Source organism: Mesoplodon densirostris, chromosome 15 (genome assembly GCF_025265405.1).
Source record: "Mesoplodon densirostris isolate mMesDen1 chromosome 15, mMesDen1 primary haplotype, whole genome shotgun sequence".
Classification (NCBI taxonomy): Eukaryota; Metazoa; Chordata; class Mammalia; order Artiodactyla; family Ziphiidae; genus Mesoplodon; species Mesoplodon densirostris.
This window is the reverse complement of record NC_082675.1, coordinates 25,373,913-25,399,655: the sequence shown is the minus strand read 5'-3', so window position 1 is coordinate 25,399,655 and position 25,743 is coordinate 25,373,913. Positions and strand designations below refer to the sequence as shown.

The following is a 25,743-nucleotide window of genomic DNA, read 5'->3' as shown; positions in this document are numbered from 1 at the left end:
CCTTGGGACAAACTGTGGAGACCCACACGGGCCATCCTTTAGGCAGGCAGCGCTCAGGGAGCCCATGGGAGCCACTGACTGGCCAGGCTGGACAAACACAGGAGCCTGGGAGCTCCACCTGCCCTCCCGCAAAGCCGCTGGGTGAGCACCGTGAAGGGGGCACTGTGCCCCAGGACCCACCACACAGAGGTCCCTCAGCCAGGAGGGGAGACGGCCCAGAAGGCACTGGGCGGGGCAGGGGGAGCTGGAGCCCCTTGGTGCTGCCACCTCTGCTGTGCAGGCTCCTGGAGCCGGAGCGGGAGCCCGAGCATGGGCGTGCTGGCCGAGCAGCATGCTGACACCTGAATCACAGACCACTGAGAAAGGAGCGTGCTGTTTTGAGCTGTAACTCTGGAAACCGTGAGAAGCACGCACAAGAGTACGCGTACGGGAGGAAGGCGCACTGGGCAGGGCCTCCCCCAGGGCCTCCTCCCTGTTTGGCTCACCCTCCATGGCCTCACCCCCAACTCCTCTTCCCAGCCCCGCGCCCTGGCGCCCCCTCCTGCCGCACACGTCTGGGGTGCTCTGGCACCAGGATGGAATCCCAGTCCCTCAGTCTGCGTTCAGGGCCTCCCTGGTCCTGAGGGTGTGCTCAGCCTGGGGGCCAGCTGTGGCCCCATTCTCCCCGATGCCTCCCTGGCACCCGGTTCTGACTCTACCCACTTGGTGCTGTGGGTCACAGGGTTGGGCCCCGTCCTCGTGTGGTCCACTGGGCCCTGGGGTGAAAGAAGCTGGGACAGCTTTGGAGTCACCGGACTCTGCCCATCATGCCTTGTCTTGCCATGACTTCTACCAGCCTGACACAGACATCCTCTTGCTGCAAGCCGGGGAGGCCACCCACCTCACACAGGGGATGGGGCCCTGGACAGGCGACTCCCAGGGCTGGGTGAGGACCCCGTGTCTGCACCAACCCCAGCGCTCCCCCAGCAGGAGGCCCTCCGCGCGCCCTCAGCTCTGCAGCTGCTCCTCCCAGGAGAAAATACCCCACGACTGCTCGCCTGCGATGCCACCCAGGGCTCGGGGGCCCACCCAGCTCTCTCCAGGAGCTGCTCACAGTGAGAAACATCGCGTACAGAGATGACACGGAGCAGATGATTCCCGTCAGAGGCCTGGGCAGCGGTGGCGATCCCATGCTCGGGAAGGGGCAGGAACCAGTGATTTGTAACAGCGCACGTCAGACCCTGGGAGGCAGCTGGACAGTCCGCAGGGTGGCGCACAAGTCATTTCTCAACCATCTGCAGAGAAAGCTCCTGCTTGGACACTTCCGAATATACTCAACCTCACCGAACAGACTGGACTTTCCCCAGAGGGCTGCAGCTGGTAACCCCCCTCTAAGGGGCTTCCAGCTTGCTGGTCGGAGACTGGAATCTTTGCTAAGTGCCGAGCTCAGTGGTGGAGGCCTTTACCCTGAGCACAACTGCCATGCGACAGCACCCGTGGTGGCCTGGACCAGACTGGCTCCTGGAACATCCTGAGGAGGCCGGGGGCTGGGGCGCAAAGGGGAGCCTCGGCCCTGGTCCCCCATGAAGGCTCCCCTGAGTCACGAAAAGGCAGGTGTCCCTGTTATGGGTACAGATTTGCGGCCTGGGGTTCGCTCTCACCACCAGGGCTCGCTGCACCTTGGACAAGTCCTTTCTCCTCTCCCGGCCTCAGTGTCCTCATCTGTAAAATGGGGACGATCATGGCACCCAGCACCAGGACTGCTGCGGGAGCAACACAGTGTTGGTTTGAGAGGAACCAGGTTTGCTGGGCCTCGGCCTGTGGCTGCCTTCCCAGCAGATGCTCTGCATGCCACTCACTGCTGGTGCCCTGGCACTGGGGTGTCCTCATCTCCTCTTGTCCAAGACCTGCCTCCCTCCCCACTGGCACAGAGCCTCTGTGGGAGGTGGGATGGAGAGGGAGGGGGCTGGACTCTGCAGACCCGGCTCAGCTGCCATCCAGAGCCCCCAGAGCCCCCAGCACCTCCCTCCAGGCTGCTGGCTCCCAGCTCCGCCTGGTTCCTCTGCTCTGGGGGCTCCGTAACTGCTCAGCCTGGAGGCCCAATGGCTGCCCAGACCCTGTGACACACACTCAGCCCCTCGCTCACTGTTGCAGGGGCACAGGACAGCACCAAGTGCCAGGAGGGCACCCATTTCCTTGATTTAATAGGCTAAGAGGGCTGCTTTTGGCTTCCTCGCGGGCTGGCTGGGGGGCACTGGCCCCAAAAGTGGACACCCAAGTCCAGCCCTGCACTCTACAAAAGGGGAGCACGGACCCCCCAACAGGCAAGGGGGCCACCCAAACACCGCCTGCTCGGCTTGCCCTGGGCACAGCAGAGGCTCCAGTCCCAGACCTCATAAAGTGCTGGTGATGTCAAGGTTTCAGCCCTTCGCAGAACTGGCCCAAACCCCGGGGCCCGGGAGACCTGGAAACCCCAGCCTGCTGGCACGCCAATAACCTTCACTGCTAGGCCCGCATCCCCCGCCCCTCCTCAGCCTCCGTGGGCAGAGGCGCTCCAGGTGCCCTTCTAGGTGTGAGAAGGACGGAGGAGAGGTGAGCTTGTGGAGTGGACAACGAGGGTCAGAACCCCTGCTCTGCCAGCCGTCAGCTCTTGTTTGTTCTGAGCCTCAGTTTCCCCACCTGTAAAGCACGGTCTGTTAGGGATCCTGCTCACGAGGCTGGGGGCTAAAACATGACACTTCTGGAAAGCTGAGTCTCCATGCCGGGCACCAGTGACCAGAGCGGCCATCACGGCATGACTCAGAGATAAAAGGGGAGGTGGCCTGGATCAGGGGGCCCTGTGAGGCTAGGATGAGGCAACGGGAAGTCAGCCACGGCCAAGGCCTGGGGCTGCAGCGGGCAGCCGGCAGGGGGAAGAGGATGCAGCGCAGCTGTGCCTTGGCTCTGGCTCTGCTGCTTGGGGCTCAGAGCCCAGGGAGGCTCTGTCCCGCCCTGGGACTCAGGTTTCTCGTCCCTAACACGAGTTCTCAGTTCCGTTTTGGTTTGGGAAGCCCAGGTCTGCCTGTTGTAGGAGCGCCTGGAGTGTTTGTTCTTGGGAACTGTGAATTTAGCTTTTCACGCTGGAAGCAGAGCTAGGAGGCTGGGCTGCGGACATGAATGAGCTCCATTCACCACGATGGTGCCAGCCCTGAGGCTCAGCCACCAGGCCCGGCCCGGGCAACGGTGCCAGGCTCCAAGGGCGCCGAGGGCGGGACTGGGCAGTGAGGCCTCCTGGCAGCACCCTGGCTGCATGGGCCAAGGGGGAGGGTCCAGCCGGGGCTGGATATCGAGCTGGCACCTTCATAAAGTAACAGCCAAGCCTCTGCTCCCTCTGTGGTGGCATGGCTCGAGGGGCGCGGAGGCGCGGCTGACCTAGCGAGCGGCACGTCCCAGCGGGCAGTCTGGGGTCCGTCCTCTGTGCGGCGCTGACTGCCCTCCCCGCCTCCACTGCCCGGGAGGCAGGTGAGGCCCGGAACCCTGTGCTCTGGGCCTGGTGGGTGGGAGGAGCCCCCGAGACCTCCCTGGCCCACCCTGAGCCCTGCCGGGGAGCCGGGCTTGGACATCCCCAGCCTCCTCCAGTGGAGAGAGGGCGAGTGGGCCCCACCGTCACACCCAGGTCACGAGGTCCTGGCAGGTGCACAGGGGTGGGGGTGGAGGGGCCTGTGTTAGATGCACCTGCAACTGTGGAAAGGTGTGAAGACAGGATTGTGCCTCCAGAGTAAAACCCCTCCAAGGATGGCACTGGTCGCTCAGGGAAATAGCTTATTCTTTGTCACCAAAGAAGTGGGGGACTGGTCTTTGGGGGTGAGAGAGGGGTGTCTTTATCTTCATGCAAACCTGCAGAGAAGTCTAGTGCGGCCTGGGGGTGCTCAGGGGGCCCTGCTGGGAGGTGCCTTGGGCTCCGCGGGGAAGAGGCCGGGCTCAGCCCGCAGGCTGCCCGGTGGCTTGAAGCCCTGAGCTCCCCCACTCGTCCACCGAGGGTCCTTATCCTTCCGGAGCTTATTTCCCTTTTGGGGCTCCAGCTTGTCTCAGGTCGTGGGGGTGGCTCAGGGGAGCAAGGCCCTGGCTTGCGTCTGCCCTTAGGCTGTGGGGTACAGGCAAGAGGGCTCCCTGGGAACAGGGTGGGGTGGCAAGAAGCAGAGCAACAACCCCAGACTGAGCTGGAGGCCTCGGGCAGTGAGGCAGCATGGCCACGCTGTCCTGGCAGGAGCCCAGTGCGGAGCCGGTGCAGGAGATGACTCAGACCCACTCACGCCCGCAGGGATGGGAATGGGACGCTCGGGCCTCCCCAGGCAGCCCTGGCTCCCCACTGTCGCCAGAATCTGCGTTTCTCCACACCCCCACCCCCGCCCCCAGTATCTTGTCCCTCACTGGAAGTGTTTGCAGGAGGGCAGGGCCTGTGTGCTCGACTCACCCAGGCCTGGATGGAGTCACTACAGCCCCGTGCAGACAAGAGAGCAGATGTGGTGGTGGTCCAGCGCCCACAGGGAGATGCAGGCGAGAAGGCCTGAGAGCTGCCCTCTGCGTTGGCCAGCGCAGGAGTGGGGCAGCCCCTCGGGCCCTTCCCAACACTGAGAGTCTGTGACAGCAGCTGCCACCCAGGGCAGCTGCTCCCCTCCCTTGGTTGAGCTTATACTCAGACACTCAGCATGCAGTTTCCATGGCAACTGGGGAGGAAGCCTCCACCCTCTGCCTCGCACAGCAACACAGACGGAAAGCAGAAGACGCTCCATCTTTGAGCTGGGCCAGGTGTCCCTCTCCACAGGGGCATGCAGGCCCAGCCCTGGCTGGCTGGCCAGACCACACTGTCCATCACTGTCTACTTGTTGGGAGTGGGGGAGGGCCTCCAGGTGTTGAGGGTATCTCACTCTCCCTGGTGGGCGGGGCAGTGGGCAGGGAAGAGGGGAGGTCCTTCTGGTACCTGCTCCTGCCTGCAGTGCCCTAGGTGGGTGGGACTCCCAGTGGGAGGGGTGGGGTAGGACTGTTACCAAAGGATGGTGCCTTGCCCTCGACAGCTGCCCCTGGAGGCTCTGGGCCTTGCTCCTCCTCTGTGTGGAGGCTGCTGTGATGTCCAGAGGTCCAGCTCTCTGCTCTTCTCAGAGCAGTGGCTGTGAGGGCTTCTCCCCACATCCCCATTTATGGATGTGGGAATGGGGGCTGTGAGGGCCAGCCTGGCCTGCCCAGGCCCCTCTGCCCCAAGGAGAGCTTCCGACGGCCACAGCTGCCCCTTGGTCCTGCCATCCCCATCCAGCTCCTGGCCTCAGGCAACGGGGAGGTGCCTGGGGACAGAGTTGGATGACCGGGGTCAGGTCCAGACCAACCTGGTTAGTGCTCCCCACTTCTTCCTCCCACAAGCCTAAGTGTTGGCCGCGCCAGACTGGAGAATTGTATTAATGAGGCTAATGGATCAATGAGCCCGACTGTCCCCGGGGCTCATCTGCACGGGCGGCACAGAGTGGGTGGTGCCGCAGCCTGTGCGGGGACAACAGGGCGAGCTGGGGGTGCTGCCGCCCGCGCCCTTCTCTCTCTGGGGTGGGCAGCGTTCCCCCTCGGCTGCCCAGGGTCAGCGCACCCATTCCCCAAGTCTGGGCCCTCGAGCCCACAGAGCCACACTGCCCCTGTACCCTGTGGGCCCCCGGGAGACCCAGGCCAAGATCGACTGGCACGGCCCTGCCACACAGGCAGCTCACTCCCCGTGCCCCTCCCACCGCCGCCCTCCCCTCCGCCAGGCACAGCCACGGCACTTCTTGGCACCCCTTCCCCTTCCAGTCCCTCAGTGTGTTCCTACCCCACCCTCTTGTGTCCCTGGGACCTCAGAGGCCTCCCAGTGCAGGCCCTGATCCCCTGCTCTGACCCTTGGCACCAGACGCCCACTCAAACCAGCCCCACACCCCATCTTCTGTCTGACCCCCTTTCTCCCTGGCTCACTTCAGCTTTAGGGCTCCCTGGGTGATGTGAGTGGGACAGGCTGAAAGGGGTGGGGGCCTGGGTGAGGAGCCCTGAGGCAGCCCCACCCCAAGCCCCCATGGCTGCCTCGGTTGGCCTTGGACTTGACCTCACCCAAGAGTCTCAGGTCCTGCCAACCAGGAGATGGCAGTTATTCTGGGCTGTCGTGAAGTGAGTCACAGTAGAAACGTGGTCGACAGGCAGTGACAGGAAGCTGGAGGCCCAGCATCCCTACCACTGACACCGGCGTCCGAGATCCAAGCCCGGCCTCTCCCGGCACCTTTCCCTGGACGTCAAGCAGTCACTCTCGGAAACACAGAGAGAAGCAAGGGGCAGTCCTGGCTTAAGAGAACTGAGGCCCTAGGGGCGGACACACGTGCACTGACCACCCAGTGCCAAGCCAGCAAGCTGGGGCAGGTGGCATGGAGGGAGGGCACTGTCTGGCTGCCTCTGCCAGGGGAGGCAGTACCCAGGAGTGGGCATGACCCCCCCACAGAGGCCAGGGTCCCGGAGTCGGGCCATGGGCTCTACCTGCATCTGTCCAGTTGACGGCACCTCCAGCCACACCTGGAATCTCCTTCCCACCTCTCCCTGCCTCTGCTCCGTGTCTCTGCAACCTGGGGTCACTTCACTGCCCTGTGCATAGCCCTCCAGCAGCTCCCATCCCAGCGGGGTGACCCGGCACCTTCTGCCTGGCCCCAACTCATCCCCGCATGGGGCCTTCACCAGGCTGTCCTCCCCTGGATCCCGGCGGAAGGGTGGGCTCTCAAGGCCGTCCCTGAGCCTCCCTGAAGTAGCCGGTCACCAGCTGGAATCCTTCTGTTGATTTGCTGTGGCTTTGAGCACCACCACCCGGTCTGCGGGGGCTGCTCTCTCCAGCACCCGGCAGGGTGAGTGGTCTGCTGGCCGCAGGGCCACAGCAGGCAGGGCTGGATGGTGCGGGATGTAGGTGGTCGGCAAGGCAGCCGTGTGCAGGGGCTACAGTGAGAGGACGCCGGGCGCCGTGTGTCCTGCCTGTCCAGGTGGTCCGACCTGGCCACTGGGGAGGGGCCCGCCCGGGCCCCCAGCCTCCCCTCCCCCCCCACCAGGACCCTGACACTTGGCAGGACTGGGCCTCCTCCGCTCCCCGGAGCAGGCTCCGTGCTGTCCTGGCCCTTCGCTGGCAGTGGCCTGTGTCCCTTCTCGCCTCAGCGCCGTCGTGAAGCAAAACGAAGGGAAAAAGGGTTTATAGGCAGGTGACCTTCTGGCTTTAAAACCATCAGAAACCCCCTGACCTGCCGGGGACGAAGGCTCGGGGTTCATCTTCCTCCCCCAAACCCCGGGGTTTGTGCGGCGGTCCCAAGACCGACTCCACTGTGTGTCCCCGTCGGTGCCCCGGCTCCTGCTGCCCTGACCCCTGGCCTCCGTGCCACCTGCAAACGGGCAGCCCGAGGCCATGGGAGTCGCGGCCAGAGTGTGGGGATTAGCGAGCAGCACAGAGGGTTTAGCACTCGGGGCGGCGCACCTTGCGCCCCACAGTCCTGGTACTCACGGCCCTTGGCCCCCCTCCCCAGGGACGAGAAGGGGGCTCAGCAAAGGGCCACCGCCTCTCCCCTCCCAGGGGGCGGCTTGCTGCAGCCCAGGAGGGGGCAGGAGGAGGCTCAGCCCTGCAGGCCTTGGGCCAGTGACAGATGGGGCTTCACTGGGGTGGGAGTGTGTTCTGACGGGTCCAGAAGTCAGAGGCACCGTTTGTCTGTCCCCTGCCCCCCATCGAGTGACAACTGTGACGCTCGTAGTAACAGCGCCGGCCAGGCCTGCCACTTCAAAGAGTAGGGCTGTTTAAACAAGATAACAGGCTGCAGGGAAGCTGTGCTCGGGCCCTAATGGCCTGAAACCCATCCTGAACCTGCCAGAAACAGCGGAAGCTCAGCCTCGGGCCACCTCGCCTGACGCCACTTGTCCCCGCCCCATGCTCAGCACCCACCTTCTCCAGGCAGCCTGTTTGCTGGTCCCCAGTCTCCCGAAGTATATGGCTCAGAGGGGGCTAGGGTGACCCAGAGTAGTAGCAAGTGTGGCAGCCCGTCTGGGGGGATTAGAGGTTTGTGTGCAGGGTCTGTGACAGCACCTGAGGCCCAGCCTCTTTCCCCTGCCCTCGTCCTCCCACCCGGACATCTGCCCCCAGAGAGGAAGGACCACGCCCTGGGCCCCACCGTTTCCCCACAGTGCCCGGCACGGGGCTGGCACCGGGGTGCCTCGGGACGAGTGTGCTCCACCGAGCCCCCCGCTTCCACTGACACAGCCATACTGGCCTCGGCGTGTTGCGAGTCCTCAGGAGCCAGACGGCCCAGATGGACCACAGGTGGCCACATGATGACCCTGGGGCCACACAGGCAGGTCACTGCCCCACCCCAGCACCAAAACACGCTCGTGCCCTGGCTGGGGGCTTTGCCCACCTGACCAAGCTGTCCCCTGGGAGTCTGTGTGGCCAGCCAGCCCCTGCACCCCAAACACACATGATTCTTCTGCCCTCTGTTCTCACTGAGCCTCAGAATCAATGACCGACAGGATCTCAGAACCAGAAAAGACCATTCCTGATCCCACAGGTGTCAAGAAGAGCCCCGGGCTGGTGTGATGAGGGCAGTGGGCATCTCATAACTTTGGATGGGGGGGACTGAGTTAGAATTGACTCCCAGATTCCCAAGGCCACACTTGGAGCACTTGCTCTGCAAGGCCTGGAGCTCCTGTGTCCTGCTCCCAGCTCCCCATGTCATGCCCAGGCCCAGGGAGGAAGGGTGGCAGCCTAGGATGAGGTCCGGGCTCTGGGTCCCACCTGCTCTCACCTCATCCGCCCACCTCCCCCCACCCCCAACCGCTACCGCCCCCAGGGAGGATGCCTCTTCCAAAGCCCCAGTCCTTCCAGTCCTTTTCAGCTTCAGCTGAACTGAGAACTGCTTTCTATTTGTTTTTGTGTTAAATCTTGCTGGCTAGATCCAAGCCCCACGGCTGTCAGTCACCGATGGGAAATTAGCAAACAGCATGATGCAGGTGCGTGCAGGCCTGGCCCGGCTTGCAGACCATCACTGCCACCATGGGAGGGAACGGCAGTGCAAACAGCCCCTCCTGGGACCAGATTGAGGATCCCCTGGGCCCCAACACCCTTGCCTAACACTGTTCAGCAAGATGGAGCTTCTGCACCCCTGGGCACAGCCCTGGGCCACCCCTCCTGGAGGAAAGGCTGGAGAGCCATGGGCAGCAGGTGGCCAGTTCCTGCAGGGACATGAGAAGCTGGGGACAGGGTGTGGGGGGGTGGGTAGACGTCTCAGTGGGGAACCTCTGCTTGTGGCCAAACAAGACGGATTTCAGAAATGCTCATCCTTAGGAAGTAGTATTTGGGCCACTGCTGCCCTAACCCTGGCTTCTCCATCAGCAGGGGGTTGGGGCTGGGCAAGGGCAGGGTCTTAGCTCCATTGAGAAACTGATCAAAGTGACAGAGCCTCTCCCAGGAAGGATGCCTACATGTGCTGGTGCAGCCATACCATCGGGACGAGGTTTAGGGAATTCCGCAGCACCCTGGGACCACAGCAGGGCCCTCGAGCCTGGGAACACTGCTCCTGCCTGTGGGGGCAGCTGGCGCTTTATCCTGCCCCGGATGCTGTCACTGTGGCTGACATACCCCACACCCTGCTAGGTGCTCGGTGGCTGGCCAGCACGGTCCAAGCCTCTCAGCCCCCTTTTCAGGTGAGGCGGGGGATGAAGAAGCTGGGTGGGGCCCTGTTTCTGGTTCCCAAGCCCTTGTCTTCGTGTCACTGCCTCTTGAGTGGGTCCTCGAAACCTCACCCCCCTCCAGCTGTGACCACCTGTATCACCCCCAGGGCTGGGCCAGCCCATCCCCCCAGACTGGCAGTGTGGCAGGAGACACCGGGCCACAGGGTCACAGCAGCTGTGCCTGGGGACAGAGCACTGGGCAGGAGCAGGAACAAGGTTCAGGGGAAGGGCGCGCCAGAGGCCGGCTGGTCAGCGGGTCATGGCTGTGGTCTCACTGAATCCAGGCTGGAGTCACACGCAGTGTCTCTGTCCATGTCCTCCACAACCATTGGGGACGGTAGGTCTCCCACCCCCATGGGCTCCTTGCTGTCCAGAGAAGAGATCTCCTGCCCTCCCTGGGTCCCACACCACTGCAGCAGGGGCTGGGATGCCCCGGGAGGAACATGTGCTGTGTCAGGGCTGGTGGTGCCCAACGCCAAGTCCCCTGATCAGCTGCGCTACAGAAGGCCAGCCTGCTAGGTCTGGGCATCAGAGGAGAGCGTGGTGACAGTTCTGCCCAGCGCCTCCTCTGTCCTGATTCAGTGTGGTCTCTGGCCTTGGTGATGCCGCATCCTGATGCCCCAGGTTGTGCTGGGGGTGGGACTTGGCACCGGGACCTCGCCCAGGTGGCCCAGCTCTCCGTGGCTCCCCAAAACCCCTCGGTCCTGAGAGGCACTCGCAGCCTGGCCCTGGGAAGCCTGAGCAGGAATGGGGAGTGGTGGGCTGGGTGGTTGTCTCTTGTGAGAAGAAAAGGAAATGGCAGGAGGGCACTGTGTTCCCTGCAGGCCTGTGCGATTCCCACAGCCTTCCCAGCCACCAAACCAGGCAGGGTGGCCCAGGCCACAGGGGAGGCCACTGGGCTGACCAGGGTCTAAGCTCCACTCCTGGGCATCCCCCTCCATCAGAGCGCCAGCCCCAGAGTCCCAGGCCCTGCGGGAACCAAGCACAGGCACCTGGCAGATGTCAAAACTGCATCCTGTCCTTGAGCTGTGGATCTGTCGTCTGGCTTTGCAGACAAGGGAGCCACGACTGGACCAGCTTGTCCGGCTGAGGACGCACAGGACTGGGGCTGCATGTGGCTGGCCCCCTCTCGCCTCCTGAGGTCCTGTCTTTGGGCAGATGAGGCTGAAAGAGGAGCCGAGGGGGCGTCCCTGGAGCCGGCAAGCAGTAAACAAAGGGCCCAGGTGGGAAGCCGCCCAAGAACTACAGGTTGCCCCAGTCAGCTGTTCCAGACTGTTCTTTCCCCAGCGGCTGGTAGTTGGCTACAGAGCTGGTTTCCTGGAGCCTGAGACACAGGCCCAGAGGCTATGGCTTCTGGGGAACGTGGAGCTGGGCCATGTGGCTTGGAGGCTCTGGGCCTCTTCAGCCAGGATGCTGTCAGCCTTCCCAGGGTCACTGAAGGCCCGAAAAGGTGTGTGGGGCTGTGGCCTGGGGCTGGCCTCAGCAGAAACCTCAGGACCTAAGGCCCAGGGCCTCTGGGTGACTGTGGTTTTATTCATGAAATTAGAGCAAATACATGAGCTGAGGAGACACCAACTAGGGGTGATGAAGACAGGGTCAGGGTGAGCTGTGGCCCAGGTGCCCGGGCCAGCCTGAGTTCGGTCTCTGGATCTGAGGACATGTGTCCAGTGGGGAGCCACGTGCAGGGAACAGGGCCACCTTCTGCTCCATCCGGGGGGCCCCCCTCAGATGACCATGCCCCCTTGCCCTAGATGACTGTATTCAGATCTACCAAAACACTAGACTGTCAGAGCCAGAGGGGCCCGGTGCGGGGCGGTCCCCGAGTTCTGTTAGCACAGAAGCCTTTCTCAGTGTTGTTCAGGGCCAGTTGTCTGTGCTGGTTACCGAGGGTCCCCCAGTGGTCTCAAGCAGCTCCCTGGAGCCTGTTCTTGCTAAGTGGAGAAGTTGTTTTTCAGTTCTCAGATTATAGAAATCCCTTAAAACAATAATAATCTGCATCTTAAAACCCCTCTGGGTTCTGACGTGTGCGTAAGGAGTGGGGCTAATGCACTCAGGAAATTAATTAACCCGCTGGCCTGGGCGCTGAGCGGGATGCGGGCTGGGGAGGTCCCTCTGCCCTGAAGCTCCTGGTAAGTGCAGGATACAGATGTTCCGCGGGGTGCAGGGACACTGAGAAGAGCAGATCACCTGGCAGAGAGGATGTGCGCAGACGTGGCAGCTGCAGAGGCCCTGACGAGCCCTGGCAGCAACGTTTACCCCAGGCGGTGCTGGGGGTGGGACTTGGCACCCGGGACCTCGCCCAGCTGGCCCAGCTCTCCATGGCCCCCCCAAACCCCTTGGTCCTGCCTCTGTGGGCCGCCCCCACAGGCCCCACGACCCAGGCTGGATGCGCAAGGTCGAGCCCAGATTACCATCGCTACCTTCATCCCATTCCATCCAGGCCCTGCTCCTGATGTCTGCTCCCTTCTCCCCTGCAAGGTGGTCTCTGGGGCAGGAGGCCCCCTGGGGTTCTCTGGACCCAGAGAGCTGCTGCACTGGGGTGCCTCGGGGCCAGCCACAGCCAGCATGGGGCCAGCGAATGTGGGTACTGGGGGAGTCACTCCCGTCTCCAGGGGTTGCTCAATGCGGTCCCCATGTGACCTCAGGGGAGGAAAGGCCACAGTCGCCTCTGTCCCTCACTGCTTCCTGAACAAGCCCCATGGGGCCTGTCCTCAGGCGGGGACCCCGGGAGGCCCGGCTAGAGCAGATTCACATGTGAGTCGAACATGCTGACAGAGACATGGCAGAACCACCCGGCTCCAGGCTGCTCCCCTATGCAGAGGCTTGATTCTCGTGAATCTGCCCGGGGAGAGCATGGAGCCATCCGGCAAATGACCATTCGCAAGCGGGACAAACGTGAACAGAAAAGACAGGTGTGGTCACAGGGCCAGAGCAGGGAGGCGCTGAGGGGTCACAGAGGAGGCTGACAGCTCTTTAAAAGGACGCAGACAGTGAACACTGTAATTCACCGATGAATGAGCCTGACGGGCAGGCCCTTCCAGCCAGGGTTCGGGGGTCACCGGCTGCAGGAGGCTGGTGAATGTTTAACACCTGGCTGGGGTGGGGGCCGGCTGTAGAGGCTGCCAATTTCCATGGTGTCATTACTCTCACCTGGCTGATTTTAAGCTACCAACATGATGTCAAACAGCTCACAAACTTCTTAAAAACGGAAAAATTGGCACTTGTGAGCTGGTGCTGGCCAGCCACTGCCCTCCAGTGGATGGGTGTGCAGCGCAGGTGGGGGCCAGCGCTGCCCACACAGCACCAATGGCACCCGCCTCCTCCCTCCCAGGGCTGGTCCGCGACCTGGCAAGAGGCTGACCCCAACCCGCCTATGGGGGAAGGACCGCAGCCTCAGATCCGAGGGACACGTGGACACCCCCATGCAGATTCCACCAGGGCATGTGGCAAAGGCTGTCGTGTGGGAGAGGTGGAGCATGGAGGGGGTGGGGTGGGGGCACGTCCCACCTGCTCCACTGTGTCCAGTGACAGCCTGTGCCTGGGGTAGGGGGGCGCTCTAGTGACGCGGCAGGAGGTGGCCACCATGGAGGGGCGGGCACAAAAGGATCCCAGGGTGAGGAGCGGGGCTGGAGGGAGGCCACACTGAGCGGCAGGTGGCCTGCCTGTCCTTCCGTCCTTCTGTCTGGCTGACCTCTGATGGAGGACCTATTCTGGGCACGAGCTGAGCACAAAGGGAGCAGGAAGCAGGAGCCCTCGGGAATGCTCAGTGTGACAGGGCAGGGAGAACGGAGGAAGTTGCCGTAGAGAGGTGCCTCGTGCTCAGCTGCCCTGGGAGCAGGGGAGGGCCGGCTGCGGAGGCTGCCTCTCCACCCGCCCTCCCCCTCCCCCACGCGAGGCCCAGGGCCCACAGAGGGGAGGACCACATGGCCTCAGCCCCCTTAGGGCCGAGACAAGGGCCAGGCAGTGGAGCGAGGAACCCGGCTAGTGCCAGGGCCAGAGGAGCCTGCACAGAGGTGGGCACTGTTCACAAGGGCTGGCAGTGGCTCTGGGCCACCAACGATCCGGCTGTGAGTGCACACCTGGCCCCCTCGAGCCGCCACACATCTCCAACGCTTGGGAGGGGTAACAGGCCACAGAGAAAAAGGGCTGGGCCGAGCTTGGAGGGGGACGCCAGCGGGGGGAGCGCTCGGGGCCAGCTGAGCCCTGTGCTCGCTGCACCCGTTGTTGAGAGGCACCGTGGTGGCCCTGCCGGGGGCCTGGCCCTCTAGCTGCCTTTGCCTCCTGGCTCTGGTCCAGGAGGCCTCTGCTGTCCCAGGGGCAGCATGTTGCAGAGGTCAAAGGTGCATGTGGCCCTGGCACATCACGAGACCAGAAGGAGCTGCTGGGGAGACCAGTGCCTGGTGGGGGAGGCTGGTGGCCTCTGGCGGGTCAATGGCACGCTTCTCTGGCTCTGTCCCAAGTCCCCACGGCACGGTTCCTAGAACTATGTCCTCCACCAGGTCGGGAGCAGGAGGCAGAGTAGGGACCTGCTCTGCTGGAGCTCCCTGTGGTCCCGCCACTGACGGGGTGGGGGCCGCTGGGCCAGTGCCAACCCTGATGGCCACTCAAGTCCCCCGAACCCTGCTCACTGCCCCCACCCTGGGACCCATGATGAGTGATCTCTGGGCCTCAGTGTCCTCATCTGCAAAGCTGGCTGGTTAAGGGCACTAAAGGGTATGTCAGGTCCCTTCCTAATCTAAGCCGGGTATCATCCACCTCTCGCATCTCCCACTTGTAACCACGTCCTTTCCACAAATGCCACCCCCTCTGTCACCAGCAGGTGACGGTCAGTTTCGCCGCAGACCCAGGCAGCACCATTTTGTGACACAGTGCCGTTCGTCGTGTCACTGAAACATGCTCCCTTTTTGGGCTGAATGACAAAGCACACTATTTGTAGGACAGCCTGGAGCAGCCCCCCTCCTCGGGCACACTGCACACACACGTTAAGGCCTGCGGCTGCACACCCAGCAGGTGCACAGCAGGTATATAGCAGGCACGCAGCAGGTATACAACAGGCGCACGGCAGGCCTGCTGACAGCTTCACCAGGAAGGGCAGCGGGCGAGCTGCTGAGGGTGCTCCCGTGAGAACACTGACACCTCACAGCTGCCTCGTCCTCCCCTTCTGAAGGACCCCCCACCATGCAGAGGCCATGGGTCCATCAGCAGGTGCGCTGGGCTGAGGCTGGGTGGCAGGCCGACAGCAGGGTGCTGGGGTCCCGCCTGCCAGGTACTAAAGTTGGGGGGCTGGCCTCAGGGGCTGCCGTGTGGGGTGGGCACCCAGGCGGGCCATGGCTGAGTTCCTCATCTTTCTTTACTCTGGGAAGAGGTCATGAGCCAGGCGTAGAAGGAAGTGGCTCCCCAAAGGGTGGGTGGGGCAGGGCGGCCTGCCTTGGCCCTAGGCAGCAGGTGTGGCTCGGGGAGGGCCCATGGCTGCGTGAGCTCGGACTGTGACCTGTCCTCCCACCTGTGATGGGGACCCTGGGCATGGCTGCCGTCCCACAGGACCCACCAGGTGATGTGTGACTGGGCTGTGCTCTGGCCTCCTGGGCCGCCTGGACAGCCCCGCATGGGGACAGTGAAGGCCCCCTGGTGTCTGCAGGACTGCACGGGGGGGACGGGCCCCAGGCAGGCCAAGGACCCATTAAATCCTCCTGGGACGAGGGCCTGGAATCGTCACCAAGGCTGAGCACAGCTTCTGGGATCTGCTGGTTGGCATGGTCCACAGACGCCTGGAATCTGCCCCCTGCCCAGGGGCTGCCCTGCACGTGCCGCAGCCCTCCATGCCCTCTGCGCCCAGCGGTCTTGACGTCACCCTTGGCAACGCGCTGACGCAGAGGCCAGCGGGCAAGTGGGGGTGGGGCAGGGACTCCTCTACCAGGTGCAGGGAGTGGCGGGGGTGGGGTGGGAGGAAGCCGCAGGTGCTGAGCGGGGAGGAGCTCCGAGGAGCCGTGTCCGGAGCCTGGCACCAGGCCCCGGGAGCCGCTGGTTTCTCCTGGCCGCCTGGCCTCTGCCAGGGCCCTTGGAAAGGAGAAGACAGGGTGGCAGCCCAGTCTCAGCCACTCTGCAGCGCTCGCCTCCCCCAAGCACGGAGAGGCGGGCTGGGCTCTCCCCAGGTGGCAGCCAGACCACCTTGCGGGCTGGTGGCGGAAGGACTCGTGGCTGGTATTGTCTCTGCTCAGCAGAGTTTGTTCTTAATCGAGACACTGCTGGTAGAGCATGAAAGGCCAGAACCACTTGGGATCCAGTGAATTTCCAGCCTTGCTTGAGTTTCTCATCAAGAATCTCCTTTTCTGGTGAACAACCACCTCCCCAGGCCTGCTGAGTCCAGGTGGTGGGCAGGCAGGGGGTGCGGGCCTGGCCGCTGGCCTCTCTCCTCAGGAAATGCTGTGATGGCCCCAGAGCCTGGCTGCCTTCAGGAGGAGGACGTGCGGGCCTCACAGAGAAACCCCCGCGGGGGCCGCCTGTCCACCCAGTCATCCACATGACCCAGCCAGGCGGCTACTTGCTTGCACACAACGGGGCCACCGAAATGAGCGACGGTGATGGAGTGCTGTGCGGGCACTGGGCGGGGGTGACGCCTGACATGAGACCTGGAGGACAGGGCAAGTGGGCAAGGGATGAGGGGCAGGGGACAGGGTGGCCACGTGCTAAAGGCTGGAGAGCACGGAGCACGTGGGAGTGAGCTGAGCCCGCGAGGCCAGGGCAGAGAGGAGAGGGGCTGTGGGCCGTGGGGACGGTGGGCAGAGCTGGGAGGGCCTCAGGCAGAAGCCCCGGCCTGGGGTCTGTCTTTGAGGACACTTGGGCCACTTGGGCCGGCAACCCGTCGACAGGCTCAGAGCAGGAAGGGCAGCCAGATGGCTCCATGAAACATGGGACCCACACGGGGACGAGGCTCCCTGCCCCCATGACCTGGCACACCTATGGGCGCAGACACGGCAGGCAGGACGTGCCAGCGGACAGTCTGGGAGCCTGCCCAGCACCGAGGGAATTCACCACACCCGTCCTGGAGATGACAGATGTGGCCCCCAGAGGCCACTGAGCACAGGCCACCACCAGCCTCAGGACACAGCCAAGAACAGGCAAGCACCCGGAGAGCAAGATGGCTGGAGCCCAGGTGGCTGCAGACCTGCCCAGGCACCCCGCTTCGCCTCAGGGCCTGGTCAGCCCCAAGCCCTCTGCCCACGGTGATGCCTCACCGAGGAGCCTGACCTCACTCCTCCGCTGCCCAGACCACACGTGGCCCTCAAGTGGGGGCAGGCGGAAGAGGGACAAGACTCTGGGGGACAGTGTTGGGAGCAAGACGGGCTGGCCCACAGTGAGTTGCAGACTGTCCAGGCCCATGCTGCTGGGACACGGCTCCGCCTCCTGTCTCCGTGGCCTCCTACAGCTGCTCACCCTTGTCCACCAGGCTGGGCCTCCGTGCAAACCTAAAGAGTGTTGCATACCCTTCTCTATTTGGAAAGCCAGTCAGGTGCCCAGCACAGTGGCCACTACCTGCAGCCACCCGCAGAGTTCCTGGGGCTGCAGCCCCAAATTAGGACTCCCTGCTGAACCCAACGAATAAAGCCATCACCTGCCTAAAAAGACCGGGTGGGGCTTCCCTGGTGGCGCAGTGGTTGAGAATCTGCCTGCCAATGCAGGGGACACGGGTTCGAGCCCTGGTCTGGGAAGATCCCACATGCCACGGAGCAACTGGGCCCATGAGCCACAATTACTGAGCCTGCACATCTGGAGCCTGTGCTCCACAACAAGAGAGGCCGCGATAGTGAGAGGCCTGCGCACCGCAATGAAGAGTGGCCCCCGCTTGCCACAACTAGACAAAGCCCTCGCACAGAAACGAAGACCCAACACAGTCACAAATAAATAAATAAATAAAAAATTTAAAAAATCCCGGGTGTCCCATCCTTGCATCGCCCCGTCCCCTGGTCCCCTCATTTCCCAGCATGAAGGATCCCCCTCACGAACATCATTACCCATTCCCCTGGGTCCCTGCCAGCTTGCCACCTCCTTGAGCCCCTGGCACCCAGCCCAACACCACTTACAGCTCCTTTGCAGACTCCCAGTTTGCCCCCATGACCCCCACCCTCAGGATCAAAGACCTCTTAAGGGCAGATGCCAGGTCTTTGCTCGGTGATCCTGCCTGGCACAGACCCTGTGCTGTGGGGCAGCCCCAGCCACACCCATCCCTATCCGTCTGAGCGGCCTCCACCACCACCGCTCCTGGGTGCCCTGGGAGACTGCAGCACCCATGCCTGGGCCTCCTGCCTCGGTTGGGCCTGCCCACCCTCTTCTTGCCAGGGGCCTGGCTCCCACCTGCCAGCAGCTCCCCGCAAGCCTCCACTGGCTCAGCACCGGGTCCAGGTTGTCCCTCGGCACCTCTTGCACTGCCCCCACCTCTGGGGTCTCCCTGCCACGTGACTCTGAGCTCCCAGACCACAAGGTGGTTCTCAGCCTGGGAAGAGGGCCTGGAGGAATTACCACCCCTACCCGACCCCTGGGGATTAAACCTCAGAAAAGGTTCTTAACCCTGTGGCTGACAGACTCTCAGGACCCGGACGGGGTTGCGGCGCCGAGGTTCCTGGGACGGAGCACGGTGTCCAGCTGGTGGGAGCTGCTGCATTTACTGAACTGCCACACGGACCAACAACTGGATGCCCAGCCTGCGCCGTGTCCTGTAGGGCAGCCAGACTCCCTCCTGCCTCCAGGGTCACTCCCTGTGCACCTGGCCACACTCGACCTCACCTGCAGCAAAGCCCCTCGCGGTGCCAGCGTCCCCTCCTCCCCACCCCCAGGTGGCTAACATGCTCTGGGAGCCAAGGAGCAGGCCCTGCTCAGCAGAGAGCTGGCCCTCTGCACCCCGAGAGCGTTAGGCATGGGGTGTATGGTCTGCTCGCAGCACCTAGGTGAGGCCACCTGGGCCCGTGAGCACCATGAGGGCAGTGCTGTCTGCAGCCAGTGAGGGTGGCATAGCACAGAGGGTATCCCTGCCCGGTGGAACCCAGGGTAGGGTTAGAGTGGAGTTGGGGGCCTCCCAGCTGGGGTGGCCACCGAGAGCTGCCCTCCAGGCAGACGTCCTGACGGCAGGCGCTACCCTGAGGTCCTCGCTGGAGCAGCCCTGGCTCCCCTTGGACAGCAGCCACTCCCCTCCCACCCTGGACACAGCCAGGATCCCGCTGGCTCCCGCGTGGCAGCAACGAGCAGAAGAAGAGCCTGGTCACTCACTCACCGTCTGGTTGTCCTCATAGAGCTTCAGGTCGTAGCCACTAAGCTCCACGCAGAAGATGATGGCGGTGACGCCCTCGAAGCAGTGGATCCACTTTTTGCGCTCTGACCTCTGCCCGCCCACGTCCACCATCTTGAAGGTGAGCTCCTTGAAGGTGAACTTGTTCTCCACGATGCCCGTGGTCATGTCCCGGGAGCGCAGGATGTCCTCCACGGTGGGCACGTAGTCGGGCGCGGCGATGCGCTCCAGGTCGTTCAGGTAGTAGGCCGCGTTGTCCTCCAGGTGGTACTCGCTGGAGCGGCCGAAGCAGGCCTGCGCCCCGGGGTCGGCCCACAGCCGCCGCATGACACCCAGCAGCTCAGGTGTGATCTCGCCCTTGCTCTCGGCGGGGCCCGTCAGCGCGAACAGCTGCACAGCGTCGTAGGCGCGGTCGGGGTTGTGGAAGTCGATTTTGAGCGCAGCCAGGGCACGGATGATGCGGGTCAGCGAATCAATGGCGTTGTAGATAATGAGCGGCTTGTACTCCTTGCAGGCCTCCAGGTTGAAGCCGCCGCTGTGGATGATCTTCATCTGCTTCACAATGGTGCTCTTGCCTGAGTTGCTGGTGCCCAGAAGGAGCAGCTTGATCTCGCGGCGCTGCCGCTGGCTCTCCGAACGCAGGTGGCGGTCAATTCGCCGGGACCGCCGTGCTGCCTCTTTCTCCTCTGAGCTTTGCCGACATCCCATGGTCTGGCAGCGGCGGGCCCAGACGCGGAGCACGGGATGGGGGGGCCTCTCCCAGTGGCCACCAAGAGGGGCAGCTGAGACTCGAGGCAGGTGAGCCCAGTGGATGGGAGCCGGTGCCCTGGAGCGCTCAGCGTGGGTAGGGGGGCGAGGCCATGCCCCACTGCAGCCCTTGCCCCGGCGCCTCCTCTCCAGCTGGCATGGCTCTTGCGCTGTGGGAGGCGGCTGAGCCCTCCCTCAGGGACACTCCACCTCCCAGGGCCACCGCGGGGCCAGATGCGCCGCAGTCATTCCCTGTCCTCCTGACGGTGGGAAGCCGTCTGGTCGCTGGTTGCTGGGGTGATGCTGCCGAGTGTGGCTGGAGGGCTGGCTGCCAGTAAGGATGTTGCGGCCTCTCCCTGCGGTCCCCCTGCCTCGGGCATCCGCCTTCACCTGCCAACAAGAGAACAGCATGAGCCTCCTCCCACCACAGGCTGGGTGGGCAGGGGAGCCCTGGACGGCGGGAAGCGGCCTGGGGAATGATGAATCAGAGCCCTCCCCCACCCCCCCAGTGGAGCTCAAACCCCAGCAAAACATGCCTGGCCGCCACCCTGCACCCCTCCCGCCGGCCAGCTGGCCTGAAGCCGGCGCTCAAGGAAAGAGTGCCCACAGCTAGGCCAGGACCAGGCCTGAGGGTCTTCAGAGGGGAGAGAGCCCAGCGCCCCGCCACTCTGCCCTGCCCACCCGGACCCGGCGACCTCACCCTCGCTGAGCCTCAGACCTCAGTCTGGTGGTGGTTAGGATTCCATGTGGTGGTTCCGCACCCTCTCCTGCAGCTGCTGGCGCTGCACCCACATGTTTACCATGGGGTCCCAGACCAGGGTAACTGGGTGCTACCGACTCTTACCGCCTCCCGGGAGTGGGGTCACTCCTGCTCTCTCCAGGGCAGGGGCTCTCAAATGGGCAGGGCAGTGGCCAGGTGTGGGCAGGACAGGCCAGAGCAATGCAAGGGCATCGGGAAACAGCAAGTCCAGGGCAAGACAGAGGCTCCCTGGTCCCAGGCCAAGCCTTTCAGGTCCCCTGCCCCAGCTGGTCAATAAGGAGCAGCTGTGCTCACACCTGGTGCAGGGCCTCAGCACCAGCTCTCTGCCAGCCCCCTGTTGACCCGGGAAGTCTGCATGCTCCTCCCAGGGCTCCCCCAACCACCTGCAGCAGCTGGGCTGGGTCCTTCCCACCAGGGCATCCCCAAAGCTCAGCCTCTGCCCCTTCCTGGGAGCCCAGGACGGCACCCCCCCACCCCATCCACACAGCCTCTGTCCCTGCCTGGCAGCCTGCCCCCTGCAGCACCCCCATCTTGCCATGGCCAGCATCCACCCCCTAATGCCCCCGTTCCTCCCACAGCAGGCCCTGGGCGGGAAGGACCCCGAGTCTTGTTCATGTCCCCCTACCTGCCCATCACTCTCCCAGCTGCCTCCATGCCTGCCAGTCCCCACCATCCTGCCCTGGAGCTGACCCCGAGCCCGTTCTCTCCCTGGGCTCCCCGTGCCGCTCGGGGGGACCCTGATGCACTCCACTGCTCTCAGGGTGGTGTCAGCCCAGTTGTGTGGCCGGGCCCATGACCCCCGTCTCAGAGCCTGTCCCTCACTGATCACAGCACACCCAGAGCTGGTTCCCAAGAGGTAAAGTGGCCGGCACAGAGCCTGGTACTCAGCCAGTGCTCCCCCCACCCCCATCCCCATCACCTGAGAGCGCCCCCTATTCTGCTGCCTGGGCCTCCACCCCGTCCCGCCCCGCCCTCCGCGGCAGCACTTGGGCCCGGCACACAGCAGGTGCCCAGTCGGCAAGGTGGGAGGGGTTCAGCCTTGGGGCGCTGAGTGTCTCCTGCTTCGCCTGCAGCCCCACAGCCCACGGTGGGGGATGTACCAGGAGATGTCTCTGCTGAGAGCAGTGACTAAACGGCTGGTCATTCAGCACGGCCCCAGCAAGGATGGTGATCACGCTTAGAACAGAAGCCCCGAGATGACCCCCCTCCGGGCACAGGGTGGGTGCTCTCGAGCGAGTGTCGTAGGACGATGCATACAGGACACAGGCAGCACACGCACCCACAGGCATGTGACCCCCAACACACACGTGCGTGCACGTACTGTGTGAGTAGAGGTCTGCGAAGTTATTTTCCAAGCAGCAATGAGCTCTATGTTGTGAAGTTACAAGGGATTTGTGCATTTTACCATGTTTCCTACACTTCCCTCATGAACTGTGTCATAAGAAAGGTTTATAGACAAGAGTCCCGCCAGGGACTTGCCCTGGACCATAAGTATGTGCGACAGGGACCCAGTGGTTGCTCCCTGGTCCCTGCTGATGACCCGGTTCTGCCCTCGGCCGGCAGCCCCGGACATCTAGCTCCAGCCCAGCATCTGCCCAGGGTCCCCGGTGCCCGGCCTCCTGAAGGCGATGCTGGCTACACTGGGGGAACTGCATGTTGTCATTTCCGTTTTTCTCAATTTTGTGTCTTAAAGTCTCAGGTACAGGCAGGCCCCAAGTGGCCAATTCTCCCTCAGCTGATCAGCGACAGGGACAAAGGTCACCCAGGAGAGCAGGTCCCTCCCATTGTCTGGGGCCCCCAGAGACAAGCAGGCCCCCGGGCGCTGGGTCTCCCTGTGGTGACCCCTCTCTCGGAACATAGTTTAACCCGGGCAGGTGACACGGCATGAGATCCAGCAGGCCAGTCCCCTGCCTCCGTGTAGGGCTGCACTTGAACAGACTGCACCGTCGGCCGCGTCCTCGCAAGCACCGCACACAACCCCCCGCACCCAACCCCATGCAGCCTGGGGAGCCCGCCCTCCACCTGGCTCTGGCATGGGACCCCTGCCTGCTCCTCACGGGCCAGCTCAGGCCCTCGTGGCCCACCAGCGGGCACCCCACCTCTCCCTACCATGCCCGCCCCTTCTCTGATCTCTCCCACCAGACTGAGGCCCTTACCAAACACCACATACAAAAATTAACTTAAAATGGATCAAAGACCTAATACTGTAAAGACTCTTAGGAAAAAGCATAGGGCAAAAGCCACCTGACACTGGGTTTGGCATTGATTTCTTGGATAAGACACCAAAGGTACAGGCAACAAAAGAAAAAACAAACTGGATTTCATGAAAATTTTAAACTTTTGTGCACCAAAAGACGGTATCAGCAGGTAAAGAGGCAATCCACGAACTGGAAGAAAACATCTGCAAATTGTATACCTAATAAGGGATTAATATCTAGAATATTGAGACAACTCCTAAAATTCAACAAAAAAACACAACCTGATTCAAAACTGGGCAAAGGACTTGAATGGACATTTATCCAATGAAGATACATGAATGGCCAATAAGAACATGAAAAGATGTTCATCACTAATTACTAGAGAAATGCAAACCAAAACCACACTAAGATACCACCTCACACCTATAAGGATAGCTACTACTGAAAAAATCCAAGAAAACAGTGAATACTGACGAGATATGAAGAAATTGGAACCCTTGCGCACTGTTGGTGGGAAAGTAAAATGGTGCAGCTACTACAGAAAACAGTATGGAGGTTTCTCACAAAAATAAAAACAGATCTACCACATGATCCAGTAATTCCACCTCTGGGTACATACCCAAAAGAATTGAAAGCAGGGTCTCAAAGCAATTTTTGTACACCCATGTTCATAACAGCATTATCCACATAGCTAAGCAGCAGAAGCAACTCAAGTGTCCACTGACAGACAAATGGACAAACAAAATGTGATAAAAACATACAAGGGAATGTTATTCAGCCATAAAAAGGAAGGAAATTCTGACACCTGCCACAACATGGATGAGCCTTGGGGACATTATGCTCAGTGAAACAGGCCCGGCACAAAAGGACAAATACCGTAGGATTCTAATTACGTAAGGTCCTTAGCACAGTCAAGTTCATAGGGACAGAAGGTAGATGGTGCCAGGGGCTGGGGAGCTGTTGCTTAATAGGGTCAGAGTCTCAGTTTGGGAAGATGAAAAGGTTCTGGAGATGATGGTGGTCATGGTTGCACAATGACGTGAATGTACTTAATGCCACTAAACTGTACCATTTAAAAATGGCTAAAATGGTAAATTTTATTATTTGTATTTTAACACACCCATGAGAAAAGTGGGGCTGGCCACGTGGTCCTTGACCAGTGCAGCCACAGGGCAATGGAGGAGTAAATGGGAATCGTGGCTGGGGGCGACTGTGCGTGTTGGGCCAAGTCTGGGAGCCAACTGCCACCTATGGGGTGGTGGAGCCTGGGGCTGTGTGCGGACACAGGGAGGGAGGTCTGTGAGCAGGGGGACCTCAGGACAGTCCCACCCCCTCGGAGGCTCCTGCCATTTCAATCTCTTTGGGTCTGACTGGGCTTTCCTGGACCCCTGAGGACGTCCCCAGTCAGCCCAGAGGCACAGGGCCAAGGGCAGGACGACCACATCATTCCCTGGCCAGTAACTGTTCATGAGTCCCCAGGTCCCGACACCCAGGATGCCCCACCACAGCGCTGCTGGGTCTGGCTGTAAATCACTGAGGAGTGGGGGAGGGAGGGGCACTTGGGGTGGGGCAGGGGTGCCATGGCGTGACCGGGGAACTGAAGGAAGGCAGGGTGGCCGGACCGAGACAGATGAGAGAGGCACAGGGAGAGGAGGGGGCGGGCCAGCCGGGAGGAGCCCACGGCACGGGCTCTATGTTGTGGTCGTGTGCCTGCAGATCCGTGCCTGTGTCCGTGTGCAGGACGGCACACGTGTGCACACACTGGTCTAGGTAGTGCCTGTGTGCAGGTCCATGTACGTGTGTGTAGGGAGGTGCACACGCACGTCTGTGCCGCTGCACATGGCATGTGGGGAGCAGGGGTGCACGTGGAGGAGTCAGGGCTCTGTCACTCACAGTTACTTATTGGGCCGGCTGGCGGTGATGGAGGGGGGGGCACTGCTGAAGACCCTTGACGGAGAAGGGTGGGCATCAGACCAAAGGTAGCAAGCGAGCAGTGGTGAGGGAGGGGCCCAGTTCCAGAGACTGGGGTGGGGGTGGGGGGGTCGATGCAGGCTGCACAGGTTGCGGGGCCGGCCTCTGGGAAGGAGGTGGTGAGGAAAGCGGGACTGCGGGTGCAAAGGCCCTGAGATGGGGACGTGCCTGGCATCAGAGGGACAGCACAGATGCTGGGGGCTGGCGCTGAGAGTGAGGGGCCGGCCTCTTCCCTGAGTCAGGTGGGAGCCAGTCAAGGTTTGGGTAATGAGTGCTGTGTTGTCTGGGGTGTGAACAGCATCCCTGGACCAGGAAGGCTCTGCATGCAGCAGTCCAGGGGACAGGGCTGCGGTTGGGTTCAGGGCGCCCCAGGGTCTGGCCCCAGGGCGGGAGCGGGGCTGTTCTTGGAGAGGGGACGCTGGGGAGAAGCGGCAGGTGCGCCCCTGGCGGGCTCGGTCTACACACGTGCACCCACGGGGGCTCCCCAGCAGCTGTGGGGAGAAACTGGGTCCTTTGCGGGTCTTGACAAGCTCCATCACTGCCCCTCATAGGCCTCCCGGACTCACGGACCCGGCTGTGGACCCCAAGGCTGCGAGGGCAGGACTCCAAACCCAGAGCCCACTCAGCAGCCCTGTGGCTGAAAGTTGCTCTCCTTCCTGTGGTCTCAGGCAGATACTTCCCTTCAAAACCTCCCTGCCCTGTCCCCGACCCCCAACCCTGGACCCTGGCTCACTGCCTGGCAGGCCCATTTGCCCTCCTGTCACACTGCCCTTCCCCAGACACGGCCCTCTCAAATCTCATGTCACGGAATCTGGTGACGGCCTGGAGCCAGGGGTGGGGACACGCTGCTGCCACCTCTCTGGGGCCTTTGCATATCTGGCGCCCTGTACCCTGGACACCCCCCCACCATGGCCTGGCCCAGAGCTCCAACCACGTGACACCCGGGTCCGCTGTAACCCTCTTCGCAGCTGTGTCAGGAGCTGGGGCGGAGCAAGGCTGTGGAACGCCAGCCCCTGACCTTGCTCTCAGCAGCTCCTCCTGCCCCCCCCACCCCGACGCAGGAAGGGAACCCAGGGTCA

General features: G+C 62.7%; 2 protein-coding genes across 2 annotated transcripts in view; one reads left to right on the top strand and one right to left on the bottom strand.

The window, feature by feature from the left end:
- Positions 1–25,743, top strand: part of RSPH14 (radial spoke head 14 homolog) — a 61,224-nt gene that overhangs the window by 13,731 nt on the left and 21,750 nt on the right. The window lies entirely within an intron of this gene.
- Positions 1–25,743, bottom strand: part of GNAZ (G protein subunit alpha z) — a 42,593-nt gene that overhangs the window by 3,802 nt on the left and 13,048 nt on the right. Inside the window, exon 2 of the mRNA XM_060118410.1 lies at positions 18,974–20,125. Coding sequence (XP_059974393.1) covers positions 18,974–19,696 — 723 coding nt within the window. The 5' untranslated portion in view covers positions 19,697–20,125. The remainder of the gene's footprint in view (positions 1–18,973; positions 20,126–25,743) is intronic.